At 38.8% G+C, this 21,939-nt stretch overlaps 1 protein-coding gene across 1 annotated transcript in view; it reads left to right on the top strand.

Annotated features, from left to right (window-relative positions):
* LAMA2 (laminin subunit alpha 2) overlaps positions 1-21,939 on the top strand; it is a 400,132-nt gene that overhangs the window by 164,264 nt on the left and 213,929 nt on the right. Inside the window, 6 exon segments of the mRNA XM_068416012.1 lie at positions 658-775; positions 2,488-2,666; positions 4,065-4,164; positions 13,385-13,545; positions 18,185-18,325; positions 19,689-19,862. Coding sequence (XP_068272113.1) covers positions 658-775; positions 2,488-2,666; positions 4,065-4,164; positions 13,385-13,545; positions 18,185-18,325; positions 19,689-19,862 — 873 coding nt within the window.

The following is a 21,939-nucleotide window of genomic DNA, read 5'->3' as shown; positions in this document are numbered from 1 at the left end:
CTGACTGAAAGGCTGGTCCTGCTCTCATCTCTTATTAGTTTAAAAACTCCTGCTGTCCCTCACATAGAATTAGTTATGCAGTTAGAAGGTTGCATGATGAGTTAACTCATCCAGTAAAAAATAATGCTAAAGTTAAAAGAAAAACCAGTTTTTATAGGATCAGCCACCAGAATTGATTTCCGTCTGCAGCTGCAGGTTTGCTACATCTAAGGGAAGGGTGGAGAGTGGCTCACTCCTTGTAGTGTAAGCTAGCTATCAGATCAGTTTTCCTGTAATGTGAAGCTGTATCTGAGGACTACCAGCACTTTGGCCTATTTGCTGTATTGGAGAACTTTCATTCTCCCATCCTCCTTTGTTCACACAGTTGGAATTTGATTCTCCTACGTTCTTAGATTCTGCTTAGATTCTCTGGCCACCTGTCTTCCTTTGCATCGTGACTGTTTTCTTAAAATAGAGCTATAGAAATTAAACATTCACTTTTGTCTCTCACTTGGTGAATGTAGGATACATAAATGAATAAAAATGAATAAACAGAGGAATTAGAGAATATAGCCTTTCTTAATGTTTTCATAATTTGAACTGGAATGCAGATTATGTACATGGGCAGATTCTTCAAATCATCACATTGTGTAAATATTTATTTTTCTTTTAAATTAGAAATCCATCTGTCAGTGTGAGCACAACACATGCGGAGAGACATGTGATCGATGTTGTCCTGGTTTCAATCAAAAGCCTTGGCATGCGGGCACTTTCCTGGTTAAGCATGAATGTGAACGTAAGTTGAAAGCAGTACAGAAGAGAAAGTTTATTGCAACTGCTGGTGAAAACTGAAATTGGGTCCTACATGATTTTGCAATTAATTTTATTTCTAACCACATTTGTGAATGAGTAGTTGTTCACTTATTTAGACTGGCTCAAAAGAGTTAACAGAAAAATTACATGTAGAATCGTGGTTTTATTGAACTCAGAATATTTTATTGTAATGCGCTGATATTAGTGGAATACTGTATAAAAAAATCATTTTGACTTGATTAATTTTTATAATTATGTTGGTTTTGTTTTGATAAAATAACAGGACTCTATCCTGATAAGTAAAAAATCTTTTTTCACAGATTTTTCATTATATTAAACTTTAATGGCATGATTTTTGTATAAATGGCACTTTTATATATTATAATGTTCAGCCTAGCTGAAACAAAATATTTCTACATGATGAAAATGCAATTTGTGTTTCTGATTTTTTTAATGGAGAAAACAATGTATCTGGTTTTCCAGCATGGAATGAAAACATACCTTGAAATATCACCTTCCAACAGGGTGAGAATTTCATTTTCAGATTTGCTGTAGTAAAGTTAGTTACAATTGAACTTTAATATCTTACTTCCAAAGGTCACATACCATCTATATTTCTGAGCATAATAAACTCTAGTGCTCCATTACATGTAAGTTTTTATTCAATGGTAAGATTGCATCTATAGTTTTACCATGAATGATTAAAAATAAATAAAAAGAAACAGATATCCCCATATTAAAAGTAGTAATTGCTTATTTGTGTCCTGTAAACTTTGGTCACAGAGGTCTTTGTTTCAGTAGGGACTGTGTCTGCCCTGGGGAATGCATTCTGGAATGAAATCAGGGTACATTTATTTCCATGTTTAATTTTTGAGAGACACTTCTTATGCCCTGTTCAGCCCTCAGTGAATTGTTGTGCTTTCGTGGTGGAAACAGTTCCCTGGGATTTGGTTCAGATGTGAGGAGAATGACCCCCTACAATGTTGATGAGCTTTGAATTTCTCTTTATGTGGAAATGAATCTTTTAATACCACAGGGGATGGGAGAGAGAGAGCTACCTCATTGTCACAGCAACAGATTATTAGGTTAGCTCTCCTGCATGTGGACCTGAAGCCTAAGAGTTCAAATCTGAACTTCTAAAGAGGTTTTAAGATTGGGAATCCCTTTGTTCTGACCTAGTTCTTGTATGCATATATGCAAATAAAGTGTTTATTTGCATATATGCATATATAGTGTTTTTAGGATGTATTTCAGCTTTCATGGAAATTATTTTAATTTACTCATACCATTCTACTGCTTTCCTTATAATTCCTTTTGTATTTTAAATTAGCTGACTCTTTCATGAACCATATGTGTGTGCAACCACCAAAAGGTTTCTGGACTATCAATTTAAACAGAAAAAAAACACTAAAACAAAACAGGAAGAACCTAATTAGGCTATATGTGTCAACTTCCATACTCCCCCAGACAAAACATCGAGAAAAAAAATACAATATACAGAATTCCAGGCTGTGTTTGTGATGGGACCAGGTTACTTTTCACAGCTGAAGTAGTAAATTAACGCTCAGATGTGCTGTCGGTTACAATGTACACAGCACCAATGAGAAGATTTTGAACGACTCTTTTTAATACCTTAATAACAGTGTGGCATCTCCAGCTGCAAAGTGTTCGCTAACACAGTTCCTTCTCTTTTAGCATGCAACTGTCATGGGAAGACTGAGGAGTGTTACTATGATCAGGATGTTGCAGACAGAAATCAGAGCTTGAATGTCCATGGAGAATACATTGGGGGCGGCGTGTGTGTGAATTGTACGAGCCACACTGGTGGCATAAACTGCGAGACCTGCGTCGACGGTTACTTCAGACCTAAAGGGGTAAATACGTGTTCTATTGTCACTTCGCTGTAAAGCTCAACATTCAAACCATCACTTCAGCATGGGCAATCAAGTTATTAAAAAGAGATGACACAGTTTGAACTGCCATTTTGTGAAGGTTAACTTCTAATTCTGATGGTGTAGGAGTTGCTTTTCACAGCTGGAAATCTGTAAATTTAACGCTCACAGAAATATGGAAATGAATTGTGTTGATATGTAGGAATGCGCTTGAATCCAGTTTGTATTTCAATTTAATTTAAAGGAGGATGTGCTCCTGTAAACAGAACTTTGGTGTCAGTAATGAATGTCAAGATTTGTTAACAAAGATCAAGGAAGTATTACTATATTTGATATTGGAGAGAAAGATTCTGTACTTTTTATTTTTTAAATGTAATGTAGAATTAATAACCACTGAAATTCTATAGTTTCCCATGAATGCCTTTCATTTTCAGTGCAGTGGGAATTGCTTTTTGTGTTTCATCATATAAAGCTGTATTTTCATCTAAGTTGAAGCTGTCAGAAGGTGAATCTTATATTAGGTTGTATTGCCAATATGGGCTGCGCCTGTGCTTTAGATAGCTACAATGTTAGTGTGTGCTTAAATTCCTGATATTTTGTCTGTGTAGTTTCAGTTGGGTAAATCATGGCCTTTAGTGTGATTGGTTTTCAACCCTCAAACACAGAAAATATCAGCAAATAACAATAATTACATTCTCCCTAATATATTGGTTTTAGCCTTAGAGCTTGAGAAAAGGAGTACTGATCTCTTCAACACTTGATTTTTTCCTCTGAATCAGGTTATCATCCAACTATTAGGGATTTTATATATGTCTCTGTGTGTAGTGTATTATCTATAGTATGTGTATATACCTAGTTCATGCAGAACTTCTAGTTCATATTCCCAGTGTGATATTAGACTAAGGTTTAAGTTTGGTTGAGGTAATCTTTTCAAGAACAAAAGGAAATTGTTCCATTGTCTAATGTTCACTTTTTTTTCACTTAGCCTTTTTGTTCAGTTAAAACTAACTTTAGTTAGTTTTTTGAATCATTGACCAGAACAACTGATCTATTTGTCAATATTACTTTAGGTAGTGAATGCTTAAAATCTACATCATTACATTTATTGATTTTAATTATACAAGGGCCTGTTTTTATCTCTGCACCTGTTTTTTTAGTTGAAAACATATTTGTATATAAATCACTTACATGTTTCTAAATAAAAATCCAAAATGTAACTTTTAATGCATAGACTACATGGGCTAAGTTTGACAACCATCTAATTTTTGTTAAAGTGCAAGCTGCCTACACAGAAGTTGTACTCTCCTTCTTGTTTAAGAAGTAAATAAACGTTTCCAATTATTAAAGGTAAGATTTTTTGTAATCTCTTTGTTTTTATAGGTATTGCCAGATAGCCCATATCCATGCCAGCAGTGTTCCTGTGATCCAAATGGGTCTTTACATGATACCTGTGTCAAAGACGAGAAACATGCAGAAGGAGGTAAGACACATAAAAGATAGTAATGTTAAAGCTTGAGTTCAGCAATGGTCAAAGAAATACTGAATAACATTTGTGATATCTTGTAAAAAAAAAAAATCTTGTTTAAGTTTACTCATGCGAACAATAATCCACCTGCATTCTTATGATACTTTTCTTTGGAAACTCATATTTTATATTCCCAGTTTAGCTGAGGATTCTTTCAGATTCATGACTTACAAACTTGGGTATATTTGGAAGAGTATTCCCCATGGAATATATTGGAGAATATTGGCTTTAAAGAGCTTGCTTCTTGTACAGCAGAGATTAAAACTAGTACAACCATAATGTTTTAATCTCTTTTCCTCTCTAAGCATATTTCCATTTGAAACCTAGACAAAAATCTGTTTGAAAGGTGTCATATTTATGTGCCATATATATCATTAATGTAGGATTGCAAGCTGTTTACCATAGCCCTGTAAAAGCTATCTTCAAATAGAGAATAAATTGCTTCCTTGTGCTTTGGACACAAAAGTCAAGATCAGTTCTTAAGAGATGTTTTAATTGGGCTAATTATGATCTATTGACAAGTGATTTTGTAGCAATCTTTTTTGAAATAGAGATCAATGGAATGTAAAAGCAGCATAGCAGAGATGCAAATACAGGGCCCAGAGGTGTCAAATTTACTGTGACAACCATGTACTGATCACATCAGTTCAATAAAATGATACTGATTACTGTCACAGTGGTATATATGGTGGGTTGACCTTGGCCAGCTGCAACTGCCCACCCAGCCGCTCTCTCACTGCCCTCAGTAGGACAGGGGGAGAAAATAAGATGAAGCAGCTTGCAGCTCGAGGTGGAGACCAGGAGATTGCTTGCCAATTACTGTCATGGGCAAAACAAACTCAACTTGGGGAAAATTAATTTAGCTTACTGCCAATTTAAATAGATGAAGATTTTTTTTTTCTCCCTCAAATTTATGTTCAATACCCTGATAAAATTATTTTTACTGTACACTGCTGACCCTGGGCAGCAGCTGGGTTTGAAGCACTGGGGAGCCTTGATAAAGGAAAGGCTGGAAAGCATGATCTGTCTGAAGGACTCATCTATTCACCTGTGAACCAGAATGAATACACACTGGGTAGGTTGAAATACATCTGAGTTTGCTGGCTAGTTGTTTAAGGATAAATTGTTTGCTTGGTGTAAGATGGGAATATACTTCTTAAATGTGCGGTAAGCAAATGAGTTGGGAAGATTGAAAACATTAAACTAAAATGGAAATATAATAATAAGGAAAATCACTGGGGATATAAAGTCACTGTGAACAGTTCTCAAGGAAAATAAAGCTGGAGGCTGTACGTTCTTTGTGTGCTTGAATACTGTAGGTAAGCAACAATTAAAATGGAAAATTGTAGCGAATACCGTAATAACTGGTACATTGATGAAGTGCAACAAGATGATTTAAATGACTGCATCATGTAGTCGTCATTGGGTTTTGGTAGATAAGAGGAGGGCATGAATGAGTTGCTTCATAATTGTCCACGCATTGTTTCAGGAGAAAAAAGAAGTATTTTTTAATATTTTTATATATTAAGCATATATATTTTCAATTTTGATCAGCCTAGTATAACTTTGTCCTTGTATGTTTCACTTGCCATTCTGAAATTAAATATTATTATTCTATCTTGGTATATTATATTTTTGGTTTTGAATCAAGAATGCTTTTCAAATATTCTTTCATAGCAACATTATATGATATGTCCATCAGCAATATAGAAAAGATAGAGCCAGAAACTTATAATAAATCATAGTATGTTTGCAAATTGTAGTATTGATAAAATAAACTGATGAAAATGTCTTTAGGTTTTGTAACTGAAAGACAATAATTTTAAAACTGAACTTGTCCACCTATGTCCAATCTGTCCTATTAATAGGTAAACTTGACCATCACTGATATTGTCATCACTTGCAATTGTCCATACAGAAGCGAAGGTGGAACCTATACATTCAGAACTACTCTGTACTCCAGTAATTAGGCTTTCTCAGTGAATCAGTACTCTTGTTTCAAGCTGTAGTGGCTAGATTTTAACAAATAGCTATTTTACTTGGCTTTCAAGCACCTGCAAGAGCTGTGAGATTTGGAAACCGGAAGAGTTTGTGACTCAGTCTTCACTGCATGCTATCATGCATGAAGTTTTTTTCCCTGTTGCCTCTTTATATACAATATAAAACAGAACAGAATAGCTAGCAAAATCACAACCCTGGACTTCAGGAGGGCCAACTTTGGCCTTTTCAGGCAATTGCTAGGGGAAATCCCATGGGACAGGGTACTAGAAGGTAAGGGGGCCCAAGATAAGTTGGTTAGCATTCAAGGACTGCTTCTTCTGAGCTCAAGATCAGAGCATCCCAGCAGGTAGGAAGTCAAGGAAGGGTACCAGGAGACCTGCATGGTTGAACAGGGAACTGCTGGGCAAACTCAAGTGGAAGAAGAGGGTGTACAGATCATGGAAGGAGAGGCTGGCCACTTGGGGGAATATAAGTCTGTTGTCAGAGGATGTAGGGAGGCAACTAGGAAAGCTAAGGCGTCCTTGGAATTAAACCTTGCAAGAGAGGTCAACAGAAAGGGCTTCTTCAAATACATTGCAGGTAAAAGCAACACTAGAGGCAATGTAGGCCCACTGGTGAATGAGGTGGGGGCCCTGGAGACAGAGGATAAAAAGAAGGCGGAGTTACTGAATGCCTTCTTTGCCTCTGTCTATACTGCTGGAGGCTGTCCTGAGGAGCCCCGGACCCCTGCAGCCCCAGAAGAAGTCAGGATAGAGGAGGAATCTGTCTTGGTAGATGAGGGCTGGGTCAGGGACCAATTAAGCAATCTGGACGTCCATAAATCCATGGGCCCTGATGGGATGCACCCGCGGGTGCTGAGGGAGCTGGCGGAAGTCATTGCTAGGCCACTCTCCATCATCTTTGCTAAGTCGTGGGCAACGGGAGAGGTGCCTGAGGACTGGAGGAAAGCGAATGTCACTCCAGTCTTCAAAAAGGGCAAGAAGGAGGACCCGGGGAACTATAGACCGGTCAGCCTCACCTCCATCCCCGGAAAGGTGATGGAACAACTTGTCCTTGGTGCTGTCTCTAGGCACATCAAGGATAGGGGGATCATTAGGGGCAGTCAACATGGCTTCACCAAGGGGAAGTCATGCTCAACCAACTTGATAGCCTTTTATGAGGACATAACCCGGTGGATAGATGATGGTAAAGCTGTGGATGTGGTCTATCTCGATTTCAGTAAAGCGTTTGACACGGTCTCGCACAGCATCCTCGCAGCTAAACTGAGGAAGTGTGGTCTGGATGATCGGGTAGTGAGGTGGATTGTGAAGTGGCTGAAGGAAAGAAGCCAGAGAGTGGTGGTCAATGGGACAGAGTCCAGTTGGAGGCCTGTGTCTAGCGGAGTCCCTCAAGGGTCGGTACTGGGACCAGTTCTATTCAATATATTCATTAATGACTTGGATGAGGGAATAGAGTGCACTGTCAGCAAGTTCGCTGATGACACCGAACTGGGAGGAGTGGCTGACACACCGGAAGGCTGTGCAGCCATTCAGAGAGACCTGGACAGGCTGGAGAGTTGGGCGGGGAGAAATTTAATGAAATATAACAAGGGCAAGTGTAGAGTCCTGCGTCTGGGCAAGAACAACCCCATGTATGAGTACAAGTTGGGGACAGACCTGTTGGAGAGCAGCGTAGGGGAAAGGGACCTGGGGGTCCTAGTGGACAACAGGATGACCATGAGCCAGCAGTGTGCCCTTGTGGCCAAGAAGGCCAATGGCATCCTGGGGTGTATTAGAAGGGGTGTGGTTAGCAGGTCAAGAGAGGTTCTCCTCCCCCTCTACTCTGCCCTGGTGAGGCCACATCTGGAATATTGTGTCCAGTTCTGGGCCCCTCAGTTCAAGAAGGACAGGGAACTGCTAGAGAGAATCCAGCGCAGAGCCACGAAGATGATTAAGGGAGTGGAACATCTCCCTTAGGAGGAGAGGCTGAGGGAGCTGGGTCTCTTTAGCTTAGAGAAGAGGAGACTGAGGGGTGACCTCATTAATGTTTATAAATATGTAAAGGGCAAGTGTCATGAGGATGGAGCCAGGCTCTTCTCAGTGACATCCCTTGACAGGACAAGGGGCAATGGCTGCAAGCTGGAACACAGGAGGTTCCACATAAATATGAGGAAAAACTTCTTTACGGTGAGGGTGACCGAACACTGGAACAGGCTGCCCAGAGAGGTTGTGGAGTCTCCTTCTCTGGCGACATTCAAAACCCGCCTGGACGCGTTCCTGTGTGATATGGTCTAGGTAATCCTGCTCCGGCAGGGGGATTGGACTAGATGATCTTTCAAGGTCCCTTCCAATCCCTAACATTCTGTGATTCTGTGGTTCTGTGAATATAATCCCAATGACAGGTGTTTATTTTTGCTGAAAAACTTTCTCAGACATTTTAGGATAAATAAGGTCCAGACATCAGTAGCAAAAAGAAGACTAGGGAAAATGTGGGGCCACTGCTGAATGAGGTGAGTACCCTGGTGATGGAGGATACAGAGAAGGCAGAGTTGCTGAATGCCGCCTTTGCTTCAGTCTTTACGGCTAAGGCTAGCCCTCAGGAATCCTGGGCCCTGGAGGCAAGAGAGAAAGTCTGGAGAAAGGAGGACTTTCCCTTGGTCAAGGAGGATCGGGTTAGGCAAACTGGACACCCACAAATCTATGGGCGCTGATGGGATGCACCCACAAGTGCTGAGGGAGCTGGCAGATGTTATTGCCAAGCTACTCTCCATCATCTTTGAAAGGTCATGGAGAACAGGAAAGGTGCCTGAGGACTGGAGGAAAGCCAATGCCACTCCTGTCTTCAAAAAGGGCATGAAGGAGGACCCAGGAAACTACAGGCCAGTCAGCCTCACCTCCATCCCTGGAAAGGTGATGGAACAGCTCATTCTGAATGTCATCTCTAAGCACGTAGAGGAAAAGGCCGCTATCAGGAGTAGTCAACATGGATTCACCAAGGGGAAATCATGCTTGACCAATCTGATGGCCTTCTGTGATGGCATGACTGGCTGGGTAGATGAGTGGAGAGCAGTGGATGTTATCTACAACATGGGAAGTTCCATCTGAATATGAGGAAACACTTCTTTACTTTGAGGGTGACAGAGCACTGGAACAGGCTGCCCAGGGAGGTTGTGGAGTCTCCTTCTCTGGAATTATTCAAAACCCACCTGGACACGACCCTGTGCAACGTGCTGTAAGTGAACCTGCTTTAGCAGTGGGTTGGACTAGATGATCTCCAGAGGTTGCTTCTAACCCCAACCATTCTGTGATTCTGTGACATCTTGATCTTTATTCAGGCTTCATAGCACTTTGCTCAGCAAACAATCCCACTGACTTCCATGAGATCATTTTTGGAATTTATACACTGTTGAACAGCAGTGAAAATGGCAGAGGCCAGTCCTGGGATTGCAGTTTTTTTTGAAGTGTCTGGTGCGTGCTTTTGCATGCATTTATTTTTGTGTGATTTTGAAAGACTGGTAGGCTGGGAGAAAACTGACTGATAAAACTCATACTTCAAGATGACTCATCCTCTAGGATGAACTTTCAAAGCCTCTGTACACTCAAAGGTAGGACAGAAACTGATAATATCCAGATAGAAAACAGGGAATAACAGCTTCAACAAATAGAGCCCCATTCAAACAAGGCCTGTAAAATAATGGATGAAAAGCAAACGAAGATGTGCTTCTGCTGAAATGTTAGCTCATTACAACAACAACAAAAGACAGACCTGAAACATCTGCCCTAAATCGAAATGTAATTAGGCTGTTGACATAATAGGCACTACATATGCATTACAGAAGCCTGGTCAAAGGTAGCCAGTAGGACACTGACAGGAATTTACATACTGTGTAATACAATGAGAACCTAGCTCTTGCAAGTGCTGTAAATGGAAGAAAGCATTGAGCCAAATAAAATACAAAGGCTAACAATATCAACAAGTGTAAGAGCTGGAAGAATATATGACAGTTAGTAGTCTCTATGCCTTCCTCTCTCTGTTGTGGAGTCCGAGGTCTCTTGGTAAATGGTAGGCTGAAGGTTATCCACTACTGTGTATACCGCATAAGAAAGGGGTTTCCTGAGCTGGTGACAGTGGAGTTTCCAGTCGTGGTCTCACTTAACTGTAGAGAAAGAGCAGGAGAAGGTTCTTGATGGGGAACTAAAAAAATGGAGTGACTGGGCAGTGGAAGAGAGACTGTAGATTTAAATGAGTATTTGGGAGTTGTTCCATACTGAGACATTTAATTGAATTTGAGTTTGCTGAGACTTAACTTGTGAACCTAAGACTGAGTTCTCGAAACTTTCAAGTATGACTGGCTCATTTCTAAAGAGTTAGACTCGCCCGTGTCTTTTACTGCTGAACCCTGGTGTACAGCAGGGTATTTTCATCTGGAAGGAACAGAAGTTCCTCTGGTAAGACAAGGTTTGTCTGGCTAGGATGCATTGACCCCGATTACAAAAGAGCCTGAGGCCTGCTGCGCTGTGGGGCCTTGCCAGTGGCTAGTTGAGAGGGGTGTAACTCAGAAATTTGAGAATCAGCTGGGCCACAGGCATCAAAACCCATGGAGCACATGGTTTCATGATAGTAAGTAACACAGAAATTTCATGCACTGAAATTCTGTATATAATTAGGACAGATCAAGAAGGTGACAGTCAATATGAAATGCTACAGGAGATCAAAGAGGCTGCAAGGTTAGAGAAGACAGGCTGAATTTCATCTCTGTATAGATTAACAGATAAATTAATTTAAAACTCCTGTAGGTGACTGCTGCTTCAAACAGCTAGTTAGAGAAACCATAAAAAAAGAGAAGCACCTCTGGATTTATGCATGAGGAACTGGTTTAAAACTGTCCTCTTGAAGGGCAGTCAAATTCAACATTCTTGTAGGAATGAGAAGGCCTCCCTAAAAAACAACTTAAAACAAGAAAACTTTTAAAAAGAAAATCAGAATTAATAATCCAGGATTGCTAATGGCAAGCACAGGGTTTATAGACTGCATATTAGACATTCAGAGAAGATGCATTCCTCTAGTTCAAAATAATTCAAGCAACGCAGTTATGCTAGGAAAAAAAAAATCTATTTAAACAATAAAAAGAAGCTCCCTGAAAAAGCAGAAGTTATATCCAATTGAGGATAATAGAAAAGGACATAAATTGTGACAGATTCTGGAAAGTCATACTCTTAATAACACGTACACGTATTTTAAGGAATAATTTGCTAAATGCTTAAATGTTGCTAAGAAGTGCTTCTTCAGATAAATCAGAATCAAAAAGACTGCTAGAGATTCAAATTCAGTAGGAGTTAAATATGATTAAGGTTTAATCAAGTTATAACCGGAGATCTCAAGAAGGAAAAGAACACAGCAGAAAAGCTAGATTAATTCTTTGTGAATTCGTTCTGTGAATTCATTCTGTGAATTCTTTGTGTCAGTGAATAGAAGAGCTCAGAGAATTTCTCACTTGGGAGTCTTTGTTCATGGGGACAAGTCAGAAGAACTGTCTCAAACAGAAGTGTCAGGTTTCGAGCAAGCTGATAAATGAAGAATAAAAATTCATCAGGCATATATCATATTTATCCATGGCTTCTGGATGTAGTTAAAAATGGAGTTGCTTGAAGCACTAAATATAGTGTATAATATGTTTAAAAACTTACATTAATATTACATAAATAGAAACTGTTTATCCAATTTGTAAGAGAAAGGCAGAGAGTTCCAGGAAGCTATAATCAGAAGGTCTGGTTTCTGTATGAAGCAAATCAGTAGAACAACAATAAATTATTTATACCATTTCTGAACTGTGGCAAAAACGGGCAAAACTCAAGATCACTTTTTTTTTTGTAGAGGACAGTGTGCCTTATTAATCTGTTTGAAGGATTCAATGAACATGTGAACAAAGGCTTATTCGATTAATATTGTATTTTGATTGTCAAAAAGTTTTGACAAGATCCTTCACCGAAGACCTTGACAGGAAGTGTAATAGAATGAGGAGGAAAGGTTCTTTCATGGATTAGTACTTGGTTAAAAGAATAAATGGACCATTTTCACAGTGATGATCAATATGAACTGTTGAAAATATTCATATTTAACCTGGAAAAGGGATGAGTAGGAAGGTGGCAAAGTTAGCAAGTACAAAATCTTTCAGCATAGAAAAATGAAAGAACTGCAAAATGTTGAGAAAGATCTCAAGATAGTCAGTGGCTGGGTAGTAAAATAACTGATGAATTTCTGTAGCAATTGAAGGAAAAGTAGAACACAGAGAAAAGTAGTTCTACTTGTACCTTGATTACGATTTCTGAATTAGCCACTACCTGTTGTGAAACAGCTCTTAGAATTACCTTGGACTGTGCCCTTGATGTATCAGCTCAGTGTTGGCTCAGCAGTAGTCAGAAAGGTCAACAGGGCCTTAGAAAATATTACTGATGTTTAAAAAACAAAACTGAAGAAAACATCAAACCATTTATAGGTCCACACTATGCACTCCCTTCTCCTTAAATAATTTATTAGAACTGGAAACAGTGCAGGGAAGGACAGTAGAGATTTTCAGCCATACAAAGCCATTTCTGTGTAAAGAGATATTAAACAGGCTTAGGAGTTTTTGGCATATGAAACAAAAATGTCATGTGGGATATGATAGAGGTATATTGAAATCACAGATGACACGGAGAAAGTCCATGGGGAATGGTTAACTTGCTGTTTTCTATGATAGGAGAAATAGAGGGCAATAAATACAGGTTTAACACACATCAGTGTTTTCTTTCACACTACACATGGCTAAATGTGGAACTTACTGCTAGGGAGCTTTATGGCTTCTGAAAGCAAAAGCATGTTCAAAGATGGTTAGGTGAATTAATGGAAGAGAAGTTTTCCACGGACTGTTAGATGCAAGGAAGTAGGGATAAGTTGCAGTCTAGAAGATCTCTAATATGTGGATTTCTGGAAACTCAAAATTCAAATCTCTATATACTTGCTCTATTCTTACATGCTTTATTCTAGGCTCTCTCAGATAGGATACTGAGTTAAATAGACGTATGGTCTGACCCACAGTAAATGCCCTTATGTTACACCTACCAAAGGTGTTGCTTTGCGCACTCTAAAACACATATCTGATAATAATAATAATGATAAATTAAATATGTCTCATGTTTTCTCCCTCTTCCCATAGATATGTTGCCTGGTTTCTGTCACTGCAAGACTGGCTATGCGGGAGAGAGCTGCAATAGATGTGCCTTGGGTTATACAGGATATCCTGAGTGCCTGCCCTGCAACTGCTCACTGAAAGGCAGTGTGAATGCTGACCCTTGCATAGGTCCCTGCATCTGCAAGGTATGGATGTCAAATTCTTCTGAGCCATAGGAAGATACTAATGATATTGAAAGATTGCTATTAATGGTTTTCTATCATACAATAGTGTTCCACTCTCCTACCTAGCTATGTTAGTATCTGTGTTAGTTGCTTCTCATAAAATACTTGTTCTTGGTCCTGAAAGGTCTTAGATTGTCTGGTGTAATCTCAGTACTCACTGCAATTAACATACGCACCCAGGAGCCTGCTGCCAGTCATATAAATCCTTAGAAACCTGTAATGAAGGGATACTGAAGAAGCCTGTGAATCATTTGTTACAAACTCGCATCCTCATCTACTCAGAAACTATATGCTTGAAGTATTGTGGGCTCTGCAACTAACCTGTAATATGACTTCAAAAGAGAAAATGACATGAACTGATCATGTATTAAAACAAACAAAAAAGTTGCCTTTTAAGAGTTGTCATTAGAGATATAATCCTCTTCTCTTGCTAAGTTCCAAACTGAGAGCATTCTTTCCTGCCTTGGGGTGGTTGTTTAGAAATCTCAAACATATTTAAAAAAATAATAATCCATCCTTTCTCTAGGATGAATTTTTTAATTTCTAGGAAGAAAATTTAAGAATTATTTTCTTTGTGTGCCTTCATGTACTTCCAGCAAATTATATTGATATTACATTGAAATAAAAAACTTCTAAAAGCACATGAATCCACATCTTATAAAGTACCTAGAACTATAGGTACCAGAACTGCTTTAGAAATGGTGGTGCTCTGTAAGTCACAGTTTAGTAAGTGACCATGAATAGGCCCAAAGGACAATTTACTGTACTGTGGGTCAATTTTTCTGTGTTGTTTCTGTGGGAGTTTCCTTCCAGCATTTAGTTAACAGAATTAGTCAAAAGTGTCATTTTAAAATACTTACATTACGTCCTGAAACACAAGAATGTACAAAAAAAGGAACGTAAAAAAAAAAGCTATCAGCTCATGCTGCATACACACATAAAGCTCTGGTGTGACAGCTGAATAGCACTGAAATCTACTCAGAGAATTAACCTTATCCTCACTTTATGTAACAGTTACATACTTTCTGTCAGAAATAAAATCTATCCATATCACAGTTCTAATTCCTTAGGTATCAAGTGTAGAACATCAGAAAAGGGGTGCTTTTGCTATATTCTGAGTTGAAAGGGAGCTTTGATGAAGGTGTCATACGCAAAATAGAAGATAACCACTGCTGAATGATTCTTATTATTATGACGTTATTTGTGCAATGCCAAACTGCCCTGTTAGTACAATCAGACCAAAATGAACAAATATGGAGTAGAGATAATTGTTCCTCTCCCAGAGAGTCCACACTATATACACTTTTTTCTCGCTGTTCATCCTTTGTTTCCTTTCTGCTCCTCTAATCGCCTTTTAAGTGCTTGTGGGAGAAAAATGATACCCTTTGCAGGTAGCTGAGATACAGATACATACACGTTTATTTTCACTAGCAATCTTCAAATTCAGATAAAAGCAGATTATGGTCAAAGGGACACTGAAATCATCAGATTAGTTATGCTCCATATAAAGAATAAAGTGGGATGTCTGGACAAGTTAATAGCAGGTCTTAGGAAGAATGCTTCCCTTCTTTTAATCACATCTTTCAATTACATACGATGAGCTCTAAATTTACTAAAGATAGTTTTCTTGTAAAGGAAATTGACTGCTGAAGAACAGTTCTAACTGTAAGCAGCAAAATGCAACAAAGTGGGCATTAGATTGTTATCTTTACCACATTAGCCAGAGTAAATTAAAGTACAGAAAGGTGAGGGACAAGTATAAATGACTGTTTTATCACTAATTATCTTAGAGAGCTTTCTGTATGTATATGGTCAAAGTCTTGTTTTTGCATAATTTAAAACTGGACTGAACACAGTATTCAGAAATAGATGAGGCTGTAGAAACATTGCTTCACTGGCTGAAGGATAGGTTAGGTCTCCTTTCCAACTTCGAGTTTTATATATCTATTATCCACTGAATTTGCTGCCTACTCAATAGAATTATACAGGTTTTACTCGCTGACATGCTTGTGACTGTGGAGTAGGACGACTTTTCATTTAAGTGCATGCTTTTGCTTTGCAGCTCTTTTTTTGTTTTACCCTTCCCACTTGTCATGGTTTAAAGCTGGGCTGGCTATTAAACCTGCGGCAGATGCCCTCTGTTATCCCCTCCCCCTCCCCCCAGAGGGAAAGGGAAAGGCAAAAGGGAGAGAGACTTCTGGGTTGGAAAATTAAAACAGTTTTAATAAACTATAATAATGAAAAAAAAAGTATAATAATAATAATAGAAATAATCAAATATATACAAATATATATACAAAACCAAGATTGAGCTCCCCTGAAGTCAGCCACGTCACCACCGGCACTGCAGGGCAGGCTCCGGGAAGGCCCAGCCTGGGCCTAGCAACGGTCGAGAGCTGGATTCAGGAACGCACGGATCGGGATCGGGGGCAGCAGGAAAACAGACGGAGTCCTCCCTGGACACCGGCCGTAGCAGAGAGAGGGCGAGACCCTCGTGATCCCCCCGCTTTATACTGAGAATGACGTGTATGGGATGGAATACCCTCGTTGGTCAATTTTGGGTCACCTGCCCTGTCCGCTCCCCCCTGCAGCTGCGACCCCCCTTCGGCTCTTCACTCGTAAGCAGTGAGGAATTCAGCAGTGACCTTGGTTTCTCTCAAGAATAAGTACAGCAAGAGCCTTTCTGCACAACATCCCTACCGGTGCCTCAGTGATAACTACAAACTTCGAGCGTTATCAGTCCTGGAAGCAGACACTGTCTGCAAAAACATGCAGTTAGTTTCAGAAAGTGCAGTTACTTAGAGGAGACTTAGCTGAAAGTAAAAATCACTGAAAGGAAAATCGGCCTGGTTTAGGCCAAACCAGGACACCACTCTGCACACAGTAAGCACATCAGCAAGGTCTGGAACTTTTAGGACCTGCGTTCATAATTCTAGTTAGTAGAATTGTGCATGAGAGAATTTGGGTGCCTGTGAGTTTCCCGTTGTTACCCACATTATCTTTCATATGACGCATGAGTAGCTGGATAGTAGGTATGATTTCAGCATATCTATGGCAACAATAGGCATTGATTAATGCTGAGATTGCTAGCGAAAGTGTAAAAATACCATTCTTTAAATTAATGAGATTTTGAAGTTAAAAGTAATTAGTAGCCTTGAGTTGTATTAAAGAGAATTTTTGATTGTTGAACACAGTCTATATGATGTTGAAGGGGAGCATAGATACAGCACAGCAACAGAGATAGCACAAAGATATTTTGCTACGCATGTTGTTACTGTATGGTGGTGAAAACCTGTTTACGTTTTTGTTTTATCTCCTTCTTTACCTGTCCTTACCCCTTTCCCCTCATTGTCCCTATTTTATCTTAATCTGTGTGTGCTATCCTTTCTCCCCATACCTCCCCATGCTTTGCCCTCCTTTTTCCATCTTTGCTAGATCTTAACCAGAAGGCTATCAAATGGCTTTTGGTGAACTTAAGTCAGAGATGTGTATTTCAAGCAAACACAGACTACACAGCGTGGACAGACTTTTTATAATATGTTCATTCTCTGCTGACGCGGAGCCAATAATTTGGTCCTGTGTGCATACCATAGAGCACTGTCTCCTGGATTAAAGAGACTGTATATAACACTTTTGAAAGGAAAATAATTTTCTGGGCTATCTTGAGAAAAATATTGAATTACTAAGCCAGCACCATAGCGTGGGCCTTTTGCAACATACTCCTTGTAGAAAGCTAGCTTTATATTTGCCTATAGGACAAATTAACCTAACAACCACTAAACAATATCCCTAAACAATATCCCTGAGCACTACATCTACTCGTCTTTTAAATACCTCCAGGGATGGTGACTCCACCACTTCCCTGGGCAGCCTGTTCCAATGTTTGATAACCCTTTCCGTGAAGAAATTTTTCCTGATATCCAATCTAAACCTCCCCTGGCGCAACTTGAGGCCGTTTCCTCTCGTAGAATTCTCATGTATGTTTAGTGCCTGGCTTTCTGCAGGGGAAGAGTTCGCAGACCTGGCTGCGCAGCTGGCAAACACATGTAGTTACGGAAAGAAGAAATGCAGCCATTTTAACACTTGGATTTAGCCTGAATTCAGCTATTACAGAATCACAGAATCAACCAGGTCTATTAATGATAGACCACTGAAAAACTGATATACTGAATGACTGGTACAACTAATACTATGTACCTGTAGTTTGCATCAGTTGAGCATGAACAGATTTTATCATCAGCCATACCTACAAACGGCAGTTGTTGAGGCTGTAGCATTGTGTCCCATATTTCCTTTCCCTCTGACACTTTTCTGTGTAAAGAAAATAAATTAGATTATTCCCTGAAATCAGGTATGTCCATTCATGTAGAAGAAAAATTAAAAATCTTATAATGTCCGAATTCCTTGTCCTGTTATTTACATGCAGCTATAGTAACTTTCATTGTGTAGAGGATTTGCTACTAATATTCACAAATAAGAATAGTCTTTCCTACAAATGTCTTTATAGTCCTGCATTTATACTATCCTGCAGAGTATAAAGCTGGTGATCTCAAGTTCTAATCTATGACAACTGAGGTAATACTCTAATGTGCATTTCCAGGAGCATGTTGAAGGAGAAAACTGTGATCGTTGCAAACCAGGTTTCTTCAATCTGCAGCAAAATAATCCGAAAGGCTGCGAGGAATGTTTCTGCTCCGGGAAAACAAACGTCTGCACACAGTCGCACCTTACCTACAGAGCTGTAAGAAAAATCATGCCATATCAGTACATGTCATTGGTTTTGTTTTTCTGTGTGTTGTCACTGTCCATTGTCACCAGAGTGCATCTTATTATAAAATCATGCATGTTCTTTTATGCCCCATATATTTTTCATTTATCCAAAAGAAAATGCTTATAAGCTTTGTTTCTCTTCCTTGTGAGAAGGTTCTGAAAAAGTGCAGTTGGACAGTGAGAAGTGCAAAAGAAGTTATAACAGTCAAAAATGAAACCATGTGCATAAACACAATCCTGGAATGTGCATACATAATCAGTCCTGAGTTAAATGCAACATATCCATAGGGCAACCTCTTTGTGAGGTCATTATTAAATTTCTAGACCTGAAACAATTAAGAATTTTGAAACATTAAATGTACAACACACAGCTTATGTAAGAAAAAGAGATGCCCTACAGGGGGCATTTTGAGTGAAATTCTTTTGCATACTGCATTCCTAGGAAAGGATATGAAAGGGAGATGAACCTACTGTTCTTATTTGTGCTGTAGAAAAATATCTTTAGCCTGCAAATATACTCTAAATTAGTTCTCAAAGCTCAGACACTGATTCTACTCTAACGATGTATGCTACATATTCATGTCTGTAGATTGAGTTTGGGAAATGTGTTCCAGGTCTACTAGCTCCTGGTTTTGTCTGTATTGATATGCTGGAAGTCTGCAAGTAAAATCATATATGCCTAGTGTGCTCATTTACATGCCAGCATCTGGAAAATTTTCCATCCCATGTCTGACCTAATTTATTGTTCTGCTTGTATCCAGGCTCCAGAAGCTGTCCTTGTATGAATAGTGTGCTCTTCTCTGATGATTCATTTCTAGTTATGAAATTTCAGAAATTCAAGTTCTGGTGCCATCCAGCTTTGATTTGGCTTTCTAAAAAAAGTATATTTGAACTTGCAAGTTGTAAGGCTTTAGAACTACAAATTATGCTGTCAACCACAATCAGAAAATGTATATCCATTTGACAACTCATCTTCTGTACCCTCTGTGACTGATATTATTTACTGAAAACTTCTATAACATTGGAGATATTCTTATGCATATGCTTGTATGGTAGAATTTCCTGCTCGCTGTGGGCCATATGAAGCAGAGAAAGCAAATACTTGTGGTTACTTCAAACTACTCAGAAGTTATAACTCCCAGTCACATACAATAAGAGAAATTTTTGCTGTTATTACTTTGGTGTTTCCTTTGTTCCTAAACTGCTATTGATCATATAAATCCAATCAGTTGTTCTAAAATGGAAGAATGAGAGGCTGTGACTGTTGAAATGACTGATGTCCTGATTCTCATTGTAATGTGTTTTGGTTTGGTGTTTTTTTCATGTCATTATAGATAGAAGACATGAATGGCTGGTATCTGACTGGCTTACCTGGTCTCATCAGAGTTACCCCCAAGCACAAGAGATTTGGTGGGCATCCGCAGTTTAGCATCAGCAACGTGGCTGCACGAAAAGTACTGCCACAGACTTATTATTGGAGTGCACCCAGTTCTTATTTGGGCAACAAAGTAAGTGAAGATGGTACTTGCCTAAACGCTAATTTGATTTATTGAGAAAAGAAGCAAGGCTTTCAAGTGGGATGGAACTGAGGAAAGGTTCAGTTGGACAGCTATTTGACCAGCAAGATTGCAAGCAGAAAAGAATCAGGTGTATGGAGTATCCTTGTGAGGCAAAAAGTTAAGTTGAGCCCTCATCAGGCTTCTGCTGTCAGGTATTAGAGAAGTCTATGTAGTTCGCAGCATTGTTTTTTGAATGAATTAGCTGGTGTGTGGTTCTCTTCCCACCTTGTCCTCAGCTTTGAAAACCAGTTCCCTTGTCTGCTTTTCAGAGATGCAAGTTGTGTATCAGATGTTGTGGGGGTGTGTTACAAAACTTTAATGTTTGGCAAGAAACTTGTGTGTGGGGAGCTCTCTGCCCTAGAACTCAGGAAATGCTGTTGTGAGCTCTGTGCCTGTTCTAATGCCTGTATTTATCCAATCTGCATGTGTCCATGTGTGCACGTACACACATATTCAAGCCCTGCAGGTTAATACCAAGTATTTGCTTTCTAAAGTCATGGATGCTTTAGTGGTCTGACTATCAGGCTTCTCACCGTTAGACTTTCTGCTATCATACATGATACCTTCATGAAAATCTCTTTTTTTTTTTTTTTTCCAGAGAGTAGAATTGAGGACTGAATGAGTCCTAAAATGTGAAGAAAGCTAAACAGCTTTCCATTTACTCTAACCTCGATTATGCTAAAACTTATCGAAAATGCTAAGACTAATACACTTGAGCACATTTTCCTCTGTAGTCTCTTCAGACTAGTTAGCCTTTTATTTATTTATTTTCTTCCTGCTGGCTGAAAATCAATATGACAGAAAGTAAGTGAGCATGTTGAAACTAAATAGCATCATTCCAAAGAACTGGGCATCCTGTTCATGGCTATAAATTGTTAAAGATAATCAGGCTCATTTAGCTGGGCAAGGGAGAGTTTCTTCTATAATCTTCCATGTCTGGTGAGCTTACCCTGAGATATGAACTGATACTTTTCCAGACAGAATTTTATCCTGCTTCTATTCAGTGAGCAAAATAATGGTAAGAATCTGCACAAATTATTTGAATGTGGAAGATATTTTTTCAGTGTAATTTGGAGGTCCTTTGTGGTTACTGTCAGATATCTCTGTATGAATGAAGCGATTTACTTTAATAACTGAACCATATACATTTTTGATACTACAATAATACTCACAAATTACCACAGTACATCTTAACTGTCATGTGCATCATGTAAATTATAGTCATAATGACATGCTTAGGCGATATGATTTGTGCTATGGAAAGAGAAATAGAAACAGAATATTGAGAGTCCTTATTTGTAAACTCTATAAAACATTTCTCTAAATAGCTGAAAGTGGATAAAACCAAATAGCTGAAACCAGATAAAAACATCTTTACTTGAGAGTGATTGCTAGCTGTGTTACAGTAGAATAATTGGTATCTTGGAGCAGGCAAGCTTCTTTAAGAATCTTTGTCTTAGGAAATGTAGAGAGCGATTTAGGAAATCTTATATCAAGATGAACACTTCTATTGTAATTTATAAACCTTGTGTCACAGAAAACTGCCTTTCCTTTTTATTGTTAAAATTATTGCTCTTTAATACTATTCCCCAAAATAAAATTGAGTAGCAAAAGGTAGTAACCATCCTGTATTTCCTAGTTTTCAAATATAGCTCAAAAACCTTATTTAAAATAGTTCTTTTCATATAAAGTTGGCATGCTGTGCATATACCTCCACAGTGTTGACTGCCATATGTGTGCTATCTGCTTCTTTTACATCCATATCCAGATACTTCTTTTGGTTGAAAAAAAGCGTTATAAATAGGATGCTTCTGAGTGTAGAACATGAGCAAATTATTTTAACATTATCATATCCTTTTAGTCTTCTAAATATATATGCTGCTACCAAAACTTAAACTTTGTTGTACAAATACAGATTTTTTTTTTTAAAGCCAGATATTTTACCTGTCTGACTATATAATATGCATTTGAACTGAAAAACTGAACACTCTTCTTGATGCAGAATGCGTTTGGGAATAATCTGGAG

Source organism: Nyctibius grandis, chromosome 1 (genome assembly GCF_013368605.1).
Source record: "Nyctibius grandis isolate bNycGra1 chromosome 1, bNycGra1.pri, whole genome shotgun sequence".
In the NCBI taxonomy this organism is placed as follows: Eukaryota; Metazoa; Chordata; class Aves; order Nyctibiiformes; family Nyctibiidae; genus Nyctibius; species Nyctibius grandis.
The sequence above is the reverse complement of the archived record's forward strand: the minus strand, read 5'-3'. Positions and strand labels throughout refer to the sequence as shown.